The 23554-nt window shown below is 37.6% G+C and overlaps 1 protein-coding gene across 2 annotated transcripts in view; it reads left to right on the top strand.

The window, feature by feature from the left end:
* Nucleotides 1–23554, top strand: part of LOC311221014 (transducin-like enhancer protein 1) — a 76288-nt gene that overhangs the window by 14880 nt on the left and 37854 nt on the right. Inside the window, exons 5-6 of one of the 2 annotated variants that reach the window (XM_084304735.1) lie at nt 8209–8271; nt 9206–9280. In XM_084304735.1, coding sequence (XP_084160861.1) covers nt 8209–8271; nt 9206–9280 — 138 coding nt within the window. Of the gene's footprint in view, nt 1–8208; nt 8272–9205; nt 9311–23554 lie in introns of both variants that reach the window. The other variant, XM_084304734.1, reaches the window with a different exon arrangement.

Genomic DNA, 23554 nt, shown 5'->3' with positions numbered 1-23554 from the left:
AGTGAAGCAGTTTAATAAGACAGGAAAATAATAATAAAATAATAATAATAATAAAATAATAATAATAATAAAATAATAATAATAAAATAATAATAATAATAATAAAATAATAATATAAAATAATAATATAAAATAATAATATAAAATAATATAATAAAATAATATAATAAAATAATATAATAAAATAATATAATAAAATAATAATAATAATAATAAAATAATAATAATAATACAATGGTGATAATAGTACTACTACTAATAATGTGTACAAACAAGTGATGCACAATGCAATTGCTCACCACCCGCTGACCGATGCCCAGCCTAACCCCGAGCAGTCCGGCCCCCTCCCCCCAGCTAGCCACCCCTATATATTGTTTAGCATGACGTCAGATGGTATGGAATACCCCTTTGGCTAGTTTGGGTCACCTGTCCTGGGTCTGTCCCCTCCCAGCTCTTGCTGCACCCCCTGCCTGCCCGCTGGCAGGACGGAGTGAGAAGCTGAAACGTCCTTGGCTTGGTATAAGCACTGCTCTGCAACAATTAAAACATTGGGGTGTTATCAGCACTCTTCTCATCCTAAGCCAAAACACAGCATTCCACCAGCTACTAGGAAGAAAATTAATTCTGTTCTAACTGAAACCAGGACACTTTTGATGAGCTTTTCATCCATCAGAACTCCTAAGTCCTTCTCTGCAGTGCATGTTGGATAATTACAGAGAGCGCGTTTCCTCTAGAAGAACACTACAAGCATGGTGCATTAGAGTGCAGTACTGTGGAATGAGAGGAGCTCATCCAATAGTTCACTGCTGCCCAAACCCCCACTTCTTTCAGATGGGTTCTTCTGGTACTTCCTTGGGCTACTCTGCTACCTGCTCACTTAACTCACTGATCTATTGGTCTGCTAAGCTGGTACTTCTCCCACCTCCTTTAGTAACGTTTTCTGCTTGACGAGTGATTTAAGATGTTGGACAAATCCAAATGACTCTAGCACTGCTTTGAAAGAAAGTGAGGGATGTGTGCTTGTGGAAATGAAGGTGGCGAGACCTTCTCTTTTGGATAGGAGTCAGCCTCTGACTTGCTCAACATCTCATGAAATCTAAATAAATGGGAATGGTGTTAGCTGGAAAACAACTGGGAAGTAAAAATAAAGCTCTGTGCTGGCTTCGGAGATTTAAACATTATGTGTATTGAAGGTTGGCTTAGTCATGGAAACAAAACTGTGGAACTAAAATTTGGATGAACGTACCTCTTGTAATTTGAGTACTTGAGCAAGATGGGCTAAAGTTAGATTAAAGGAGAAATGTGATAATGGCCCCTTTTAGCCAAGTTTGAGAAGAGTCTTGACATAGTGAAGATGTGTGAGAGGAGCACTTTAACATCCTGACAACAGCTTCGTTGTTGCCAGTTGGCTTGGGTTCAACAGGATTTACAGCTGCAAATGGGATGGGCAGTTGTTTACAGTGGTTCATTGAGAGCTGCGTAGTGGCTCTCTCTATTATAGAATGGATTGAAATTAGACATCTGAAATATATCCAGTCACTGCACTTTACAGTTGAACAGAGTCCAAACCTGTAGTAGATGTTTGGTAAGTGTAGCTGCTGACTTGTGCATCAAATGTAGCTTAAGTTTAAATTAATGTGACCTTTCTGTAATTTATACTGACATCTAAGAGGCTTCAGATAAATGTAGTTTAGGTACTGAATTATAAACCAGTAATTTCATTTAGAATTTTTCTAGCATTCTGTCGCTTTGTCAATTTGAGCTTTTATTCTGTTAATATTTCTGTTGGTTCTTCCTCTCCCTACTCCCACTTGCAATATGGTGGTGTTTTTTTTTGTTTTTTTTTCATTGCTAAAGATTTTTCATGCCAGTCTTCTGGGATTTTAACATCATCATCTCGTGGGTGGCTGACCTTGCGATTAAAATGAGTAGTACAAACGTGGGGCAGAGGCAAAACTGTATTCGTTAATATGTCATTTTAAACTGACAGCCTATCCCCAAAATACAGAGATTGTTCCTGTCGCTGAAATGAGCACTACCCATTGCTGCTTGTCAGATTGAATTTCAAATATCTGTTGAGAATAAACCTTCCCACCCCCTCCTATTGGTGTGAATGTTAGTAATGACAGTGTTTATAATTTAAAATACAGTTTGAAGGCCAACTTCCACAGTTTGTCGCATGGTGGTTAATACGGCTGTAAAGGGGAGATGAATGTGGCTACTTCTCCTGGTCTATTACTCAGGAGGCCAGTAAATTTGATTGGCTGCTGCAGTTCTAGCAGAATCATTCGATTTGAGAGCAATAGAAAGATAAGATATCCAATTACCCAAATGATTTGCAGGGTTAGCCAATGTTGTCATGGAGACGCGAGTTGGAACAAATTAAATTTTAAGCAATAAAATAATCTTAAAGCACGTCTGGGAACAAGAAAATTTGGCAGTGGCACTTACCTGAATTGAATCTTAGCTTGACACGCTGTTGTTTGACATTGATATACTATGGGGGCCTAAACTTTTAAATGGCATGTTGCCTTTATTTTTTTTTTCCTCTTGCAGCCATTGCCAAAACAGATTGTAGTGTATTAGTTTTAAATAAAAGGGCATTAATATCTCAGTGCTCAATGTGGATTCAATAACTCATGAACAGCAAAGTTCATAGAATGCTAGCCTTAATCATTTGAGGCTTTTGAATATTTAAGTTTTGAGATTTAATTATACCTCCAACATCCTCCCCACCCCCAAATTGTTTGCAACATATTTTTGGAAGTGCTTGAATCTTCCTGTAGTAAAGATCTATAACAGCATTTAGAGAGCTAAGCACTTTGCTTTTATGTTTCTTTTTTTTTTTTTTTTCTTGTATATGCTCTGTGAATAGGTGTGATTTCTGTTGACTTTGAAAATCTCACTCACAAAAAGAGTAAAGGCTACACCATTTAAGTCCATTGCTAGAAAAATGAAAATACAGAATGGATGCTAAGCTTTAGCTCAAGACTAAATTATACACATGCAGTTTCTTACCCAAGGACTTTGTAAATGTGGTTTTCAACTGATTTCTGGCTTGCAACAGGGATTAAAAATGGTCAAGCATGTCCTATAAAGAGTGCTTTTATCCACATGTCTGTTAGACAGATGGAGATGAAAATTGGTCTGAGGTCAAGCCATTTGCAGCATTCTCACAGCCTTCGATTTTCTCCTCATCCCCACCACAGATCATCTCAAATGATTCGGTAATGACCAAAAGTGCAACATTGACCTTTACTCCCTAGTGGATTACTGTGTTACATGGTATAAATTGCAGGAAGTCCATTTCCTTTTTCCAGAACGAATTCTATGTTGTACTTGGCTTTCTACATGTTGAAAGTGTAAGTGGAGGCATAATACTTCAGAATTATCTTTTAAAGCTTTTGTGAATGTGTTTTGACAGTATATTCTTTTCTGTGCATTAAAAGCTGGTTTGTTTATTTATTTATTTAAGTATTGAGAGGAGTGGATTAGAAAATACTTTTTTTTGTATCATCAAAACTTTGTCTTTTCTTATGTTCCTCTTAATCACATTGCTCCATGCGTGAAGATGACGTAAGCTGTCATCTTCCAAGTCTAATGACAAATATGACTTTCAAAATTATGTTGAAGCAACTGAAGTAAGTTTTTTAAAAATATAAAGAAAGAAAATTAATGAAAGTACAGAAACTTGTCCTTAAGAAATAGTGATAGAGCGCTTTCAAATATTGGTCTAACTTTGTAATATAGGAAGTGCTCTTCCCAGGAAAATACAAGTTTTTTAGCATACAAGAGATGCTTCTGCGTTGTTTGGTAAAGATAGGCCTTGACAGCTTTGTGGAGTGTCAGTGCTACTAATTCAGCAGTTGTCATAATACAGCTGATCATCACAATAATGTTTTGTAAGATTCAAGTAAGGTAATTTGCTGATTGGAGCAAAACCAAAACTGTTGGTGAAAACTCTGAGACTGAAGGGTGATTAATTCTCCTCAAGGGAAAGCTGCATTTTTTCACTAAAAAGTGAGAATGCTGGCTCCCTTAGGCAAGGGCTTTCATTATTACTGATAACACGTGTTAACTGTGTTGAGAAATCCAGGTAGAGTTTGATACTTACATTATACCTGCTTCTTCTACAGTGCAAATACCTACAGTTGCTTAAGAAATCTTGTTTATTTAAGTATGAGGTCTTACATGGTGCTTTGTAAAGTACAGCCTGTCAAAATGTAAAATGATCTGGAATAGACTACTGTACAGGAAAACAATGTATTTTTAACAATGAAGCAGAAAAAAAGTTAAAATTGTACACGTAAGTGCTTTCTTAACTGCTTAGTAAAGTGACTTAAGTGAATATTATACTTAGTAACTAGTCTTGCTGCTTAGTTATATGTCATTATGTTAAGAATTCAATTTATCAAGAGACAAATTTAAGTACAATCACTTGAGTTTGGCAGTGGTTGGGTCAAAACATTAAAGTCCTTAATTATATGGAATTAAGACAAAAAATTAGATGAGTGAAGACAAAAAAAAAATGTTGGCTCAACTTAATTTTACCAAATGGGGATGAATTCCTTCATGTTAATTTTTAATGATACTTCAGAAAGGAGGGTGGCACTTCAGTCAGGGGTCTGACAAGCTTGTCATTTGCAAATAAATCAAAAGACAATCATTGCAACAACAAGAACCAGTGAAAGCTTTAGATTTGTCATTCTTTGATAGGCCCTACACTCAAGCCCTCTATTAAAAATGAATGTATTCAAGAGGCTCTGCATTAAGAACACAAACAATTAAGGGCTCTTCAGATGCTCTGCTAAGAGCTGCCATAGAGCTAGGAGGGCTTTCATGAGAGATGCAGGCTTCTACAGTCTGCTTTACCAAGGAGCCAGAGAATATAAGCATGACTAATTGCGTGTCTCTGCTTGAAGCAGTTTTCTGCAAAATTTTTTCTGTTTACTCATTCTTCTGACTGCCCTACATGTCTCAAGATCACCACTTAGATAATAGCTGTGTTATGTTGCAAGGACACTGAAAATATTTTTATGTTGCAAGGCCAATAAGTATTCTTAAGGCTATCAAATAGGAGCCCAAAATCTGGAAAATACAGCTTGCTCCAATGCTTACCAATTACAGATGTTTAGTCTTGATTAACCAAACTGTCCTAGACTCCTTCAAAAAAGTTCTTGCTTCTGGAGATCAGTATATATATCTATACATATATACAATATTTATGTGCACCTATTCAAAGATATTCTGTCTGAAAAGGTGAAAGCTCATTGCATTTTGAACAGTTAGATTTGTATTTAAATTTATGAGATTTCCTTTTTCTCAATGCTGAAAACAATCTCTTGCAATTCCTGATATAGAAGACTAAGTGAATTGTGTGTTAATGCTTAGGTTCGGGAACTCACTGGAGAACAAAGATATTTTTTTTTGGACATATTTATGATGGAGAATACTTTTTACTAATTGTTGGAAGACAACAAACAGATGTTTGAGATCTGCTACTGAATAAATAATTTTAAGTACCTTTTTAAGTTGTGTGTGGGAAAGAGTACCAGTAGCTAAACTGCCTTTTAAAAGTGAAGACTTCGGTTACGAGTTGTGGAATAGTGTTTTTAATTTTCTTCCAATATAAATGCCTGTTACTTAGCACTCGTAACAGTAGCAAGAAATCTCAGAATAAATGCTTGTTTATGATTTGTACATTTAAGCTTATCCGCAACTGTGTATGAATATTAGGATGCTGTTTACATGTATAATTAGAAAAGATCTAATTGACTTGTCTTGGGACTGGTAACCAGCACATTATATTCTCTTGTGTTACAGTGTGCTATTCTCTATTTATGCTGCCACCGTGAAAGTCAGATACCTGGGACCTCTGTGGGAAAACTCCACAATGTGGATGCTTGCATGCTTTGTAGACTCTACTCAAAACAGACTTTTTTCACAGCTATAATAAGGATAATTCTCGCAGGATTGCACAATAGGGGGACTCATGTGTAGGTAATGCACACTAAAACAGCTTTTCAGGAGAAAGCAAATCAGTGCATCCTGATCTACTTTATTCTCCCACTCCCCACCTGCTTATCACTTGGCTATGATTCATCCATGTTTTTACCGTGAAAACAAAAGTAATCCTGTTGGTCAAGGGCAGTTAATTTGTTGGGAGCTAAACATCTCATCCCAGTCAGGTTGCTACATAACAGCCTTCTCATAGCTGATATATATAGTATTTGCTTCCAGAAAGTAAGGCATGTGGAAAAATGCCCTTTAGTACTCAAATTCTCCCAAATATATGTGTGCTTTTTTCATTAAGTTAACAGATAGTTGAAATACCAACATATCTGTCAAAAGTTTAGTCATGCAGACTTCCTTGTATTGTTTTTGCTGGTAGCTTATGTACCAGGTCATCTACAGAATGATGGATAGTTTGTGGTCATGTTCCAAACAAAACAGAAACAGTCAAAAACTGCTTAGTGTTTGATACTGTGTGAGAAGGTAGATGTTTCTGTTGAGAAAAGAAGAATATTCATGTTGTTGCAGAGGGGGGAAGGTTTGCTGCAAAGCAGAAGTTGCATCATTGCCCCTGCCTGTAGGAATTAACCTCTTAGCCCTAAGAAGAAACCACTCCCAAAGTGTTTGGAAGACCCTTGTGTCCATGAAACTGAAGTGTGGACATGCCCCACTGACTTTGGTCAGTTAGGACCGCAGTTTACATCAGTGTTTTACAAAACTCAGTGCTGTCAAGTATTTTCTATTTCTCCCAGAGGTGGAGAAAGAGGTGTTAAAGCTTGTTGGCCATATTCAGACCCCAAGTCATGTGTCTCCTGAGACACAAAAACAGTGTGGGGCTTTTGTTTCCAAATTACTGTTTGACTGATGTGTAAACATCAGCATATCTCAGTGTCTTCCTAAGAAATCTGGGATGATGGAAGGCTTGGGGAAAGGCTCAGCAGATGAGTTAGCAGTATTTATCTGTCTTCTCTGAGAGAGTTTCTTTGTTCAGCTTTTGGGAAATCGTTTCATGGAAGGCCCAACAGTTCTTAAAAGTGGACACCCCTGCCATGTCCTAAAACCAAACAAGAAGAAATATGCATATGGCTTAGTGATAGTGACTAGTAAGAGTTATTCAGAGCCTCTTGCATATAGGCTGCATACACATTTGGACATTAGTTTTCGTTTTGCGCAACTGTGCTCTAGTGACTGTGGGAGATGTTTTCAAGGAAAACTGTAGAAATTGTGCAAGTACCTTTTTACCTGTTTGTGGGAGTTGAGACTTCAAAAGCACAAAGCTCGTTTAAGACTTGAGGGATAGTTATAGTAGGAGATCTGAATGGTTGGCATATGGTCTGAAAAGCATCACAAGTAAGGCTGAGTAATGGCAGAGGAAGGGTCCTGTGTTCCACCATCTTGCGTCCAGGTCTGGGTTCATGAAGCAAATGTGAGAGATTCAAAAAAATAAAATAAACCACAAACCAAGCAAAAACAAGTATATACAAAGCTGATGGAAAGTGGGCCTTAAACAATTTGTGCTGCTGCTTTCTGTGTTGCTGTTATTGAAGGATTGTCCCTCTGCTGGTTTGTTTTCTTGCTACTCATAGTTGTACTAATTTGTTGTTACTGACTACTATTGCATTTTCTGATTGGCTTCTTTTTCTTCCTATCTGTGTTATTTCAGTTCACGCTTGTTATGGATGCTTTAGAAGTCTTTATTTTTTCCTCTCTGTTCTGCTTCACTTCTGTTTTGGTATTTCATTTATACTCCTGTTGGTTTCTTTCTGTAAGCAAAACTGCCTTGTAATTGGCAGATAAAATTGATCATGAAAGAAACATTTTCCTCTGTGCCTGTCACCCTCATGTTATTCTGCTTGATAATTTGTATAATAATAAATCTACCTTTTAAAAGGCTTTATCTTGGACTTAGTGGATTTCAAAAATACTTTACTTGTTAATGAGCTAGGTATGAGGACCAGATTTGTTCCTAAATGTGTATACAGATTAGGTGCTTTAGACATGGCAGATGTCCTAGAGTAGCTGACTAAATCTCTGTCCTCATTTGGGCTTAAATATTAACTATTTATATTTGCAGTAGTATGAGGACATGGATTTCTTTATTTTCTCCAGTGTGAACTTAATATGATCCTGCAAAATAGTTGATATACGGGAACAAGCAGAAAATACATTTTTAATAATAATACTTTTCCTCTACAGACAGAAATCGCCAAGAGATTGAACACAATTTGTGCACAAGTCATCCCATTTTTGTCTCAGGAAGTAAGTAAAACTGTTCAGCTGTTAAAGTGCAATTATGTTTCTTTTCTGTTTGCAAATTAGCTAGTTTTAAGATGTTAATTTTATCATAATGCACAAGTGTAAGGAACATCTGTTATAGTTGAAGTTTGCAAACCCCCTGCTAATTTGGTCTAACAAATCTGAGTTCAAACTAGTGACAATGGCTTAGCTTTATTCATTCCCAAAGCAGAGGGGCAGTCTGTAAAAATATTGTCAATGCGACAAAATGCCTTCATTTCTAATCACGGTGATTATTTATTTGATATCAAATAAATGACATAAGTGAAATAAGTATGCTCATCTCGTCTACATGATTTGATACAAATTTCAGGCTAAAAAGTGAGTAGTTAGCTCAGATGCAAGATGTTGTTTAAGGTTACAGACCTGCATCTAGCCTGAATGACTGATTGTAGTATGCTGTAGGCAGCTACTGTTAAATTTTGAAGCCTGTTATTTAAAATATGCCTCTTCAAACTACAGTTTACAAAGAGTGTTTGTAATTCTTGCTGGGTTCAGTGTAGCATTTATTCTTCCTGTATAAAACTTTTGTAGGTTTTGCTGTGTGGACAGAGTGTATAAATGCTGAAATTCACACTAGTGTGAGGTTGACATTATTGTCCTGCCAGCTCAATTATAAACTGATTATCCATATGTCAGAAAATTAATTTTGAAGTGACATCGGGGGGGGGGGGAGGAGAAGAGGTGGGCTTGACAGCCTTTAGGGCTCTCAGTTACCTTTGAAAGGGTGCGAAATGGGACACTGTTACATTTTTGCCTTCATAAGGTGTGTCTTGCAATAGGCAACCTGGGCTTCTGCAGAGAAACCAGTTATTCAGGTGTTAATGATCCTGATCTGATTTGTTGCAGTCAATACCCTAGCACAAATTCTTCTCCAAACCCCTTCTTCTTTTAATAGCATCAGCAGCAAGTGGCCCAAGCTGTAGAACGTGCCAAACAAGTGACCATGGCTGAACTGAATGCCATCATCGGGGTACGTGGCCTTCCAGGTCTACCTCCTACAGTGTGTATAACTTGCTTTCATATCTTATTGCTTTGCTGTTTTAAAATAAGCTTAATGTTTTGATAGCTAACACTGTTTCGATGCCCAATGTTGTTCAAGTGTGTTTGATTTGCTTTGCACAGATTTTAGCAAGGGTAAAGTTAATAGTTTGCTTTGTCAGAATATCACTTTGTGCAGCAATGCTGTGCGTAACAAAACTTTTCCTCCAAGAAATACAGTGATTAGGACAGTTGCTTGTTTATTTTTAGGTATTGTATGTAGTAGTTACCTTTACCTCACGCTTTCTGTGACACTTGAATCCTTAGAGCCTGTTCAAGTATTCATTCTTCTTTCTTTCTCTTGTGAATCTTTCATGAATTTTAAATTAGCAAGCTACTGAAAAGAAACTTCACTTGCTTTTGAAGTAGTATTAATTGTCTGACACAGTGCTGTAATAGCCTTTCACCAAGTTTGTGCTTCTAAATATGCTGAAATAAGTTAATACTACTTGCTTGTGACTGGTTGTCAATCACAAGTCATTTGTTTTGTATTAATGAACTTTCTGAACCATGCATTCCTTCCACTGCATGAGTTCATTTCCCCCGCCACTAAGTCTAGAATATTTCTCATGTTTTCTGCCCTTCCAGACTAAGTGAAAGAAGTAGCCGAAACAAGAAGCCGTCCGTTCTGATTTTATTCATATGTGAGCGCCTTGAGCAGATTCAAATTACTCATTTATCAATTTATGTTAATTGCTTGTGAGAAGATGCCCTGCTGGTCTTTATAGTTCCCTCAGACACTTTGTAATGATAATTAGACATGCTGCTGTACGGATTAACAGTGCCATAGTCCAATGACGTCTGCAGACAATGGAACCAGTTAATCCATCTGTGCTTAAAATTACATCCCAACTGGAGATGGAAAAAAAAAATAAGAGTGAGGGAGGATTAAAAGAATGAGCCTCAGCTTGAAAACTCTCCTTTCATCAGTTTCTCAATTGCAGATCTGCAGTCATTTTGCCTGTGGTAAGCTATTGGCAGTCAATTAGGTGAAATAAACTGGGAGGGTGACCTTCATTTCCTCTTAATAGCTTTTCCTCCCTGAAATGGGGAGCTTCAGTGGATTTTCAGCTTAAATTTTATTCAAGCTGCTTTATTACACTTGACAGATTAGCTTTGCATAAACAAACCCCCCCACTTCAAATCTGAGCTGTTTTTTTCCCCTTCATATCAAATTTTGACTGTTGCTTAGTTGATTTGCTTAAAATCACATTTAAAAAACCCACACAATTACATCTGTATTTGTCACAATCTCCTCTATGCTTTACTTGTGCAATGAATTACTTTATTTCAAAGATCAAATCAGGTATTCAAACAGCACATGTACATTTGTGATATTTGATTAGCAAAGATTAGAGAACTGTACTTTCTTACATTTATTTGGAAAAGAGTTCTTAGGATGAAAATGGAAATCTCTTTATAATGAACTAGTTTTAAAGAATATTTTATGCGGTATATGGAAATATGTGTTAAAAATATATTTAAAAACAATCTTGCTGAATTTAAAATAGTGAGATTTGGTTTGGCTACATAGCACTATCTCAAGCACATCTTTTACTTCTTTTTAAGTCTTCACAAAATAGTCTTTTAAAAGCAACTGGGATCAACAAATACCGCATGCAATTAACACTTTCTGTGGGGAGCACTTTTTTGGAAGTAGGAGTAGAACCTTCAGCTTTTTCACTTTCAAATAGCCAAAGATTGACCCAGAGTAAATACTTTCCTGCATCTTCTGAAAGACTTCTGAGCAATGCTGTATGAATCCAAAACTACGAGTGAGGAAACAAACATACTAGGCACAAAAGTTCTTTGACCATGTCAATGCATGTATATGCATTTTACTAAAATTAGATATATGTCACAGTGATCTTTTCCAATCTTACATGGTCAATAATTATCTTGTGCTGCACAATAAGTTTCATGCACTTGACATATGCTTGATTTTGTTTGAAAGGGACTGTGCGCATCCTGGAAAATCTGAATAGCATAAAATTGGGTTGACAATTCAGTGGACCTTTGCTCCCCCTCACTGAGCATGCAGTGTGTCAAGCCCTTTCCCCAGAGGGGAGGAGACATCAGAAGCCTGTCTGTTCCAAAGAGCGGCAGCTGCACTGGAAGTAAGCATGGCCCAGTTTGATAGCAGCTGTCAGTATTGTTCAGGGATTCGACTTAGTGTAAAGAACAATGGAAGGGCCATGCTGTTTAAGTGCAGTGTCTTTCAAGATAAGAAAAGAAATAGTAATTTAACGGTTTAGACATCTATTATGAGCATGAAAGATCATGAAACTTCTTTCAGAATGCAAATAGGATGGAGCAGTCTATAACAGTAGAAAATCGAGTACTCACTGGCATCATACTACTGAGGATGTTAGTGTACAGTAAATTTTGAGCATAGAAGGAATGTTTAATTTTTCTAGCTGATATCCACTTAAATAGTTTCTCTTTACTAAATCTTCATTTTTGTTGGTCTTTGACTTTTTTTTTCCATCTTTCCTTTCTGTCTTTAATAGCTGTTGTTTCCTGGCACTAGATGATTCAAAAGTTTCCCAATTGTCTTCCTGAGTTAGAGCAAAACACAATTCTTCTTGCTGCTGGGCCACATGTAAATTCTGGAAGGAAACAAAACTTTTAATTAATGGGAACATTTTATTTTGAATTTTTATTTTTTTTTTAATTTTTTCTTCTTGAGCCATCATAATTTTATACTTCAGTCTTTTTCCTTTTGAAAAAGTAGAAACCTGTTGGTTAGAGGAGAGACTTGAGTACATCTTACATCTTCATGGAACTATAAAATTTTCTGGAGAATTTACCTAGAAACTCAAGACATATTTTGGAGTTGGTTAAGCATGCCCAAAGAAAAAAAAAAAAAATTGACACGTTAAAAAAAAGGTGAGAAGTGTACGTGGTCTCAGTGAGCTTATGAGTGCTACACCGATTAAAACTTCTGTGGATGATATTAGGCTCTTAATGGTTGTACCTCTGGCCATATACTTTTCCTGCGTGTTCTTGAAGGCTTTACTTTCCAGCCATTGGGTAGAAACAGCTAAACAAACTGCATGACTTCATTTTTTTTTTTTCTTGAAATTGCATTATTTAATAATTTATTGTATTCTAGTTGAAAGAACTAGAAGATTTACTAGGTAGTTGAATAATCAAACAAAAAACTTTGACTTAAAACGGTACCTGTTAACTCTATCACACTGTTGTAGCTGTAGGCAGTGTCCATGTTTGGGGTTAAGGGAGAATCCAAATCATAGTATGAAATAATGAATTAGATAATCATGGTTTAACTTGAAGGGATTTTTATTTTCCAGACATGGTCAGCCTGGAAAACTTCCTGCTGAGAATGATAAGGCACAGTTACAATTGACCAATCTATTTAGATGTAAACAATGGATATTAGTTTGTTTACTTCAGAATTAACAAAGTAGGCAGATTTAAAAGTAGAATATGCAAATATCTGAAATAAGAACTATAAGCAGAAAGCTGGAATATTTTTTAGCATTGAGTTTTAGATACATTGTTTCAGTGTACCATCATGTATGCCTTATTTTGACATTTCAGATAAGTTGCTAATGCTCCTGTAAAACATATCTTTTGGATTGACAGTACTCTTGAGATAGATTGAGTTGTAGGCTTCCGTGAGGCCTCTCCACTGTTGCATGAGGTGATTGGCTAAAGGATTAGCAAGATGTGGGATTATTTTTTCTCTCCTGGCTGTGGTTGCCAGCTATCTCTGGGATTGTAGTGTGTGAAGCTTAAGAGGATGAGGTTAACCTCTTGAGGGTTTATTCTTATGAGTGTGTAGTTAATCCTTAGAAAGCCTATAAATAACTAGGCTGTATGTTTCATTAAAAAATAGAAATACAGACTAGAGCAGAAATGAATGCAGAACTTAGTGCAATGGAAGAGCTAAGCAGCTGTAGCATTACTTCAGATCCTCCTTGGCCGTGATATGAATTATGTGCCAAGGGGAGGGGAAACTGCCTAGTTCTTAGAAATTAAATAAAATGAGATCTTGTGAGCACAAGACATGGTGTCCTCACTTTTAACATAAACCAGGTAGCCCCAAGTCTGAATTATTAAACTCCAGTAGTAATAGTTCAATTGTCTGGAAACTGCCTGGGTTATTCTTCGTATTCTTCTTTCTTTATAATACATAGAAACCTTAATTACATGTTATTCTGTCATGTTTAGGTGCTGTTAGAATATAAAAGCTTAAGATTTGTAAAATAAGTTTAAAATAGGTGGCAAGTGGAGATATTGTTTGTCAGCATGACAACTGCTATTCTGAAAATGCCAGTCCTCAAGCAATGGTCAGATTGTTTTTTCAAACATCACTAAGTTTTGAGGAAAAATAAGAAAGTGTTCTGAATGTGTACTGATCGTTTGTCCTACTGGAAACAGAAAACCTGGGAGAAGGTTCGTGAAATGTGAGTTAATATCACAGTCAAAACCACATTTATTTAATATTAGACTCCCCCTCCAAACTGGTGGTGGGATGGAGAACACTGATTTGTCAATATGGAGGAGGATGGTATCTTAACCAGACAATTTTCTGAAGATGAAAATACTTCATCATTCTGAAGAGCGGAAAATTGCATATATTACTTAGGTGTAATTCACTTGTAGGCAAGATCTGTTATCTTGCAAAGTTTCCTGTGTGGGTGCGTAGAAAAAGCAGCACCTTAGATCTTAATTCCAAAAGAATCTGCAAGATGTTTAGGTGGCTCTCCTATCTAGATTCAATGTCTAAGCTTCCAGCCAAAGATGAGACCACGTGTATGGTTATATATTCAATGATGAGTTGACGCCCCTCGTATAACGAATAAATGTTGGGGATATGGTTTGTATGTGTTAATGGAGAGTTGTATGTTGGCCTACGTTGCAGCAGAGAGGTACAGCAGGGACTGGTAAGATTTAGAAGGACTTTTTTAGGTGGGAACAATTAATAGAAGGTCAGGAAAGTCAATGGAGGATGAATGTGCAGGAAGATTCAGGTAGATAGAAGCAGAGGAGATAGAATTGGTATCCAAACAGTTCTGTTAAACAGTGTTTCAGAAGGAGTAGTTTTAGTGGAATGGAAAAGACTAAAATCAGGTCAAAATGTTGGAGGAGTACAGTTCAAAGCAAGGAAAATGTGCAGAAAATGTGCTCAGTGAGCTTTAATAAAGAGAATATGGAAGGGCTGCCAAAAAGATGAAATGGGGGTTATGGATGAGTGTGCTTTTGAAGCTGGTTGAAGCAGGGGAGTGTTAATATGTATAAAAGTCATTGGCACAGAAGGGTAGGTTACCTGATCCCAGAGGAAAGGATTGCTTCCTTTAGTCAGTAATTAAAAACATTTCACAATTAAAACATGTAGGCAGAATTGCTTTCATGTTCATAGATAGTATTCACAGATGCTATTTTTTTCTATGAGTTCATAAGAAAGCTTAAGAAGACAAACTGAAGGGATGAGCATACCTTCTATTGTCTTTGAATTTCCACTTGAAGTAAGATAGGGGAGTTAAGAGTAGGTGAACAGCCAACAGGCTGAGGAAAAAAATGTGATGTGAACTTCAGCTTCTCTGGAAAGAATTCTGATGTGTTGGAGGAAGGAGTTGGATGGAAGGAACAGAATCGATTGGCCCAAACAGTTGAGAAACTCCTCTGGGTGAGTTTGCACATGAGATGAAATCAAATGCAGGGAAATTGAGTAAGGAAGAAGCAAAGCATGGCCGTGCAACATAAGTAGAACGGGGAATGATGTTGGGGTGGGGGAACTACGTTGGATGATGTAGGGCTGTAAGATGGACTGATTTAGTGTAGAAGAGAAAAGCAAAGAGCGAGTGAAGCATACAGATCTGAAGGGATCTGAAAGTCTTGCTTTCAGAAGCAAATGCTGGTATACTGAGGTGAATTAAATGCCACCATGCTGGTGGGAGAAAGGAGGGTAATCTCTTGATGTGGAATGTAAATGCAAAGTGAAACTCTGTGACTGGAGACGGAGACAACATGAGCAGGAAAGTGCAGGTGCTGAGGGTCTGGAGGAAGACAGAGGTAGACACAAATACTCTAAGTATTAAACAGTGGAAATATACAAGAAAACAGCAGCCCGCTATGTTTTTCTTGGAAGAATGATACAGAGAGTAGAGGCAGGGGCCCGTGTGGGAGGACTGGAGGAGAAGGGAAAGAAGCTTGCTTTTGTTCTTGCACAAAGAGCCTAGCGTGGGTGTTTAGGATAACTTTAGGAAATACTAAAGACAGGGCAAAGACACAGCTTGTACAGCATTTTACGGTACCTCATCACAATGCTGAAGAGTTTGTATCAACTACTAAAGGATCCCCAGTATCTGGTAATTTCATGTATTACTAATTTTTCAGAATATTGTTGAGCTATCAGAGCTGCTGTCTTGTATAACACTTAATCTCCTGACTATGTCCAGTTCTGTATTTAAAGGTGCTAGTTAACTGTAGCTCTTTAAATCAAATACTTACAAGCAGTAACATTAAGACAGCAAAAGCAAGGATTAGCAGAAGTAGATTGCTCAAATGCATGTTCTGAAGTGACTGGTAATTGGGAAGAGAAGTTATTGAGGTTATATAGAGAATTTCCAATAAGGAAATGGATTTTCCATGGTATTTTTTCCATGGATTGGCAAAGCTAGTAAAAAGGAATGTGGTGCTTGTCTTGTGACTGACAAATTTTTCATTCTTTGATATCTCAGAAATGTATTTGTAGTTAGTAACAACTGGGGGAAAGTAGTTGATAAGCATCATTTGAAGTCGTATATTGAACTTAATGTCTGGATTTTAATTTACCAAAAGATTGGTTTTTTTGTACTCTATCATTACTATCTTTGTTTTCACCAAGATTTAAATTTCTGGAGAATAAAAGAGGCAGGAAGGAAAAGAAATACTTTTTAAGGTAATCATACATCTGTAATAAAATAAAAAAAGAAAAAAAAAACAACAACCTGAAGTAGTGTTTCTTAAGTCACTTTCAAATTGGTGCATGCCCAAACTGGTTGTTTTTGGCTGCTGTGGCAGCAGGAACATGCTTTTGAAGTGTGTTTAAATGGTAGTGACATGCTAACAGTAGCAAAAAAAAAAAAAAAAAAAAAAAAAAAAAGCAAATATGTAGATTGGGGTTAGAAGGCAAGTAATAGCGGGAACTTACGGTTGCCCCAGAAAAAAATGTGTTGGCAGTTTTTGCAAACCAGAAGCAATGTGTGCTGGCAGCTTCATTCTACAGACTTAAGGCTTGCCTCCGAGTCTTTAGAACAAGCAATATGCACCTGTCTAAAGCTTTTTTTTTTTTTTTTTCCAAAAGTTTTTTTTTTTTTTTTTTTCAAAAAAAAAAAAGGCAAAAAGAGAAGAAAAAAGCTTACTTCTCTAAGAAACTTGTGCTGACAGTGATGAGAAGAATATAATTGGTTTCAGAAAAACAGCCTTTGTCTTTCCTGGATCAAGCAATGGAGAATTTAAGGTTGTCTTCTGTGGTTTTTAGATTGTGGTTTTCAATTTGTTACTTTCCTTTAGAGTCTGAGATGTTCTTTGAAGACATGTTTTCCTGCCCAAGGATTTATTTATTTATTTATTTATTTTTCCTGCCTCTACCCCTCCTCCCCATTCTACCCTGTGGCATCTGTCCTTTATAAAAGCTTCTCTGATTCCTCCATTGTTCCCATGTCTTTTTCTTCCAGTGCTGACTTCAGCTTTGCTGTTTGTCACTTAATTCTTCAGAATTTAACCTAAGGAGAAAAAAGTCATTATTAAAACAAGACTCTTTAGAAATGGCTCTTCTGTGACTTATTTCTATTTTATTTTCCTATAAACTGTTTGACAGGATGTTGTAAAGCCAGGCCTGTGATAATTTTTTTTCGAAGCATAGAGATCAATGGAAAAGCTACATATTGTTTATATGTGCAGAGAAGGGAACTTGCTTTAAAAATGCATCTAATACATAAAATACATCATGGCATACATGAATACATAATATTTAAAATGTATGTATGTCTATACATACAAGGTTATGCTAGTTTCTTTGTTTAGTGGGCTCTTTCTATGTTGCTGGCATAGCTGCTGATACAAGCACTAACCATGCTTTAATGGTCTACACTTGGTACAAAATATGAAGCTTTAGATTGGTTTACAACACGTGCCAAAATGATGCCAAAAAGCCCTTGTGTGGATGCAGCTACACCAGTGCAGCCAAGATGTAGCTAGTTCACTTTAGGGAGAAGATGCTGCTGAACTGGAAGAATCCCATCTGCTTGCAGGATCCTGTATCCTCGCTGTGGGACTTTGCGGATGTGGAACAAGCCTCAAAGGCTCCATGGCATATCTAGGCTGCTAGTGCAGGTTTGCTCTTGTGAAAGTGCCAGTCATGCTGTCAGGGCTGTATAATTATTCCCTCCATGTCAATGGGATATTAAAAATCATTCCATTTAACGATTATTACTACACTTTTATTAAATAGTTAATTGCTGATCATTTTAGCAGAAAAACAGCTGACATGCTCATTCACTGGGTGCGGTGACAAATCCATTTGGGTGTGGTTACCCACATCTGTCATTGCTGTTTACAATGATCTTTTTGAAGAGCCCGAAGTGTAATATCTCTTCAGCTTTCTAGTTATGGTGCCTGGACTTGTCCTCCAGAATGCCAGAAGGAAGCGCAGAGAAGCCTAGCTGTTAAGTGAGACAGAAATGCACAGCAAAGATTAGAGTTGCTGCTCAACATAGAGCTGAGGAAAAGGTAAAGTACTTCTTTCTCCACTGCAATCTGTGTGTCTGTGATCTGTAATGGTGATGTGGAAACTAATTAATGGTTAACAAGCTACCCTTTGAAATTACTTTTATGTTTTCTATTTGCATTATATTGGGGAGCAATATAATTCTTTTTCTCCATTCTATAGGTGTGAAGCCAATGACAGTATTAAAACTAAAAATGAGATCTTGTGATTCCACAGAAGTTTGTGTACTTTTAAGTAGACTGGTACTGACTATGTAATTTGATTTGATAACAAGCCAAGATTTCCTTGTGATGAGAGATGTCAGTTTCCTTATTAAAAAAAATAATCTTAATTCTTCATGAAATACTGAACATATTATAAAATACATGCCAAAGGATATACTTGGTATCTCTGTTACATAAGTATTTCAAAGAGCTCTCAAACTCTTCCAGTTATTTTAATAGAAAAATGAATTTAGAGTTTAGCTAGCTAGGTGCAGGCTTCAGTATAGCTACTTTGGCCCCTACTGAGAATTGCTATCTCAGTTCCCTGCTGTAGGTTCTTTGGAGATGACCCATGTGCACCAGTGGTTTGTTTGCCCCAGGTTAGGATGTGTTGTATTTATTTTCCATGGAATATTTTTTCTTCTGAACTACAGTGCTAGTCAACACCATGTTTTTTGCTTCAGATAAGTTGTGTGGCAGCTTCACTGCACACTATTTTTTTTTATCATGACTGCAACTAGTTCTTATTTTTTCTTTGATAAGCAATAACCTTTAGCCTTACATAGCAAATGTATGGGGAGTTGTGCTTGTAAGAGTTCGTTAACTTTTCTTAATTTTGAAATATGAGAGTCTGTTGCTTTTTCCCCTTCATTCTTTAGAGTTGGCCAGGTTAGGTATTTTTAGGTATGTTATTGTAAATCTGTGTTGTACAAATTCATAGAAGAAACACATTTTATAGTGAAGCAGGTATGCAACACTGTGTGGTTGGGAGCACCCATGCACAAAGTGCTCTTTTTTAATCTTTGTGAACCCGTTGAAGTCAAGCTTGCTTTACCTATTTTGAATTTTCTGAAGAACAAAGAGGAGGCAAGACTTCATTTCTGAGGGAGGATCTCACAGCAGACAGATGGAAATGAATCCTGAAAAGGAGGGAAATAACAGAGGGAAGAAGGAATCAAGTGATCAAGTAGAAAAGGAGTTAAGAAAGGAAGACAGAAGTTAGTTCACAAATGTATACTTTGTGTTCCTTTGCATTCTTTTCACTGAGTAATTTGAATATGCTGAGTGTTTCATATCTGATTTTTCTTTTTATTTATATAGGTAAAGATGTTAGAAGAGCTGAGTTTATTAATGTGCTTGGAGTCACTGTATCAGCAAAGCAGTAAAATATAACTTACAATATCCAGGGTTGGAAGGTACCCCAAGGATCATAGAGTCCAGCTGATAGCTCTGCACCAGGACCACCCAAAAAACAGACCCTACATCTGAGAGCGTTGTCCAAAGGCTTCTTGAACTACAGCAGCATCAGTGCTGTGACCACTGCCCTGGGCAGCCTGTCCCAGTGCCCGACCACCCTCTGGGTGCAGACCCTTTCCCTAACTCCCAGCCTGACCCTCCCCTGTCCCAGTTCCATGCCATCCCCTCGGGTCCTGTTGCTGTCCCCAAAGAGCAGAGCTCAATGCCTGCCCCTCCGCTCCCCTCGTGAGGGAGCTGCAGGCCGTCATGAGGCCTCCCCTCAGCCTGCTCTGCTCAGGGCTGAGCAAACCAAGGGGCCTCAGCTGCTCCTCATATGTCTTCCGCTCTACACCCTTCACCATCTTTGCAGCCCTCCTTTGGACATTGTCTAATACTTATATTTCTTTGTTATATTGTCACCCAAAACTGCAGACAGCTCAAGAAGACGCCATACCAGCTCGGAGCAGAGAGGGACAATCCCTTCTCTTGACTGGCTAGTGGTGCCATGCTTGGTGCACCCCAGGGCATGGCTGGCCCCTGTGGCTGCCAGGGCACACTGCTGGATCACGTTCAACTTGCTGTTGACCAGAACCCCAGATCCTTTCCTACAGGACTCCAGCCTGCCATCCCCTAGTTTGTACAACTTTTCAGCCTTATTTTAGTTATCTTAGAGATGAAGCTAATTTGTGAGAAAAGGGCTGCTTGGGAATGCGTTTGAGGAAGCTGTCTTTTTGCCAGTATATTGTGTTTTCTGGTTTGTGTGAGGCAATTTGTATAACCTCTGTTCTAGAAAAATTGGTAAGATGTGCAACTGAGATTTATTAGTGTGGTTTGAGTTGTTTGAAAAAGTGGAAGCAAGAGTTGCAAATATTTTCCAACAAGTTTTCTTTTCAGAATTCTACATTTTAATTTAAGGCAAATTCCTGTAGTAGAAAATAAAGAAAAAAACTTTGTCTTTTCATCTTCTTTCCAACTTTGATATTTGCTTACTGATACTTTGTACATAGTAAAAGTTTTTTATTATTTTTTGTGGGAGTGGAAAATATGTGTTAAGACCCAAAGATATTATCTGTGCCTTTTCTGCATGAAAAAGGAAAAGGTTTTTTCCCATGAGACAGTTGGGTCTTTAAATAGTCATGTCATTGTCTCACACAAATGTTGTGTGTCTGAAATACATGGTTTTGGATAGCTTTTGCCAATCAGTCCGTCTGTGGACTTAAATCTCTGTAGCAAGATGACATTTCATGCGTTATATACATCGAAGAGGCTTGCTGAAGACACTGTTTCTTTGTTCTGAGGGGACATTCTCTTCCCTCACTGGAGTCACTGTGGCTTGTTCGCATAATGGCTAGTTTTCAAATAACTTGTACAAAGCTACAAAGACTCCATTCTCGGCTCACAAGCTAGAGGTGCAGTAGTGGGCACTTTCAAGTTTGTTTACTCTGATATAGTATAGTTTCCTATCTGTCAGAATTAAATCTATGCCTTTAAAAGAAGAGGTAGTAAAGAAATCAAATGAACCGAAATAAACACAGATGCTTCAAGGGAAAGATAGAAAATGAAGCAGTGACAGCAGTAGCTGACTCTCATTTTTCTAAAAAGCACTTCAACAGAGAGAACAGTAAACTATAAGAAACACAGAATGGTTGAGGCTGAAAGAGGCTTTTGGAGGTCATCTGCTCTATCCCCACTGCTCAAGTAGGGCCACCTAGAATAGGTTGCCCAGGACTATGTCATGGTGGCTTTTGACCAAGGTGGCTTTTTGACTTTACAAAAATGTAAAGTGTTTCCTGTGTTCCACTTCTTGCTTACTGCTTTTTGTCCTGGCACCACTGGCTTTGTCTTTGTACCTTCTCTTCAGGCTTTGTCTTTGTACCTTCTATTCAGATACTTGGACACCTTGATGATATTACCCCTGAGCTTTCTCTTTTCCAGGCTGAACAGTCCAGTCTCTCTCAGCTTCTCCTCATGGGAGAGATGCTCCAGTCCCTTCTTTGTTTTTGTGATTCTTCAATGGCTTCTCTCCAGCATATCCAGGTCTCTCTTGTACTGGGGATTCCAGAATTGGACACAGTATTCCAGCTACAACCTTACCATTGCTGAATAGAGAAGTAGTATCACCTCTTTTGGCCTGTTGACATTACTTTGCTTCATGTAGCCCAGGACACCATTAACCTTCTCTGTGTCAAGGGCACATTGCTGGCTCACGTGCTACTTGCTGTCCACCAGGACCCCCAGGTCCTTCTCTGCCTCTGCTTTCTGGTCAGATGGCACCCAGCATGTACTTGTTCTTAGCTATGTTCCTCCCCAGGTGCAGGACTTCGCAATTCCCTTTGTTGACCTTTGTGAGGTTCCTGACCATTTCTCCATCCTGTTGAGTTTCTTCTGGATGGCAGCATGGCTGTCAGTCATTTCAGCCACTTCTCCTGGTTTTTGTGTCACCTGCAGAAGAAAACAAACTCAGAGCTTGATTTTGCATGTTACTGCTATGGTATTGAAGAATAAGATTCAAATAAGAAGGAAATATCTTGCAGGGACCTCTAACACACTTTGCAATTAGTCTAATAGTCATAATATCAAAGAAAAAGAAGCATGCAAAGACAGAGAAAAGGAAGCACTGCTGCTGCTGGTGAAGTAAAGTTAGAAAGTTGAGTAGTAAGCAATCCATGTTAGAAAGTATTGCCAATATATATCTGTATACAAGTACATTCACATTTGTAAAGAAGAATGTAGATATATTTTTAAGGGAGGGTTATCTGGCATCATTGAGAATGTGCTTACCTGTAGGTGAAGTAGTCTTTTGAAAGTAATTACAGACATTTAAATGCAAATGTAAGTTTATGCATTAGGTTGTCAAATGAGAGTTACTGCTAGGTTTGGCTTTTGCTAGTATAGGTGATGGGTGCAGGTTTTTGTCTTCCAAGGTAATGTAGAAGGCCGGATCTGGCAGGAGCATTATCTTGGGTTGTTTCCTTTTCTGGAAGGTCTTTTTTTTTTTTTTTTTTCCAACTTTTTTTTTTGCATTGGTGGTTGTAAGAATCTTTTTAAACAGAGAGAGAAAGGGTTCATTGGTTGGCTGGCTGTATCTGCTCAAACAGTGGCCCTCGTGTTCATTTGGCCATAAAGATTTTGTACTACTTCTCACCTCCTTCCACTTTAGCACTTGTTTGGGAAGGGACAGAATATGACAATGCATAAACAATAATGCTTTTTGTTGTTTTGGTAGTGGTTGGGTGGTGGTTTTTTATTATTTTTGTTTTGATTGTGTTTTTTTCTTCATATCTTTCTGGCTTCTTGAGTTTAATAAAGTCATGTTTCTTCTGTTCTACAGCAGTTGACATGAAATAGTGCTCTTTGCATCTTAGGTCTCTAAATTACTTTTGTGCTTGCCATATATTTTTTTCAGAATGAATCTATGTAGCCACTGTTCATAGTGTTACCAGAGCTAGTGCTGATCATGTTTTCTAGAATTCTTTTTCTCTTCCTGGATGTTTGTTCAGAATACCACTGGAGAAGACAGCTATTGTAGTTTGGGACCAGATATGTAACCTTTTTCCATTGTTGGTTTGCAATTACCTGTGAATTCTGAATTCTGTGCAATTGAATAGATAATGAATAGTATATCACCTCTGTTTAAGAATAGAGGAATACTTGCAACCATTCAAAACTAGGAATTCAAAACTAGACTAAGCCATAGGTATTTGTGACATCAGTAGAACTGCTTTATGGTAGGAATGGGAATTACAGTGCTTCTTGGTCAGTGTTGATAGATAAAGAACCAGGAGGTATGTGTTTGTGACATGGATTTCCTGTATATAAACAAGAACTTACCAACTTTGCCTCTGGAAGCCTGTGGCAGAGATTGAAAATTCATTCTGAATTTTGAGTCCTAGTTAAAGATCTCTGTATAGCTGGAACTAAGGTGTTGGAGGAGAAGAATTGTACCACCTTTAAGATGGCTAGGAGGTGCTAGATTGGAGAAGGAAGCACTGTGTTTTTCATGTTTGTTTTGGGGTCTCTGCAGTCT

The sequence above is a fragment of the Netta rufina genome, assembly GCF_964035555.1.
Source record: "Netta rufina genome assembly, chromosome: Z".
Classification (NCBI taxonomy): domain Eukaryota; kingdom Metazoa; phylum Chordata; class Aves; order Anseriformes; family Anatidae; genus Netta; species Netta rufina.
Note: the sequence above shows the minus strand (reverse complement) of the source record. Positions and strands in the feature narration are given on the sequence as shown.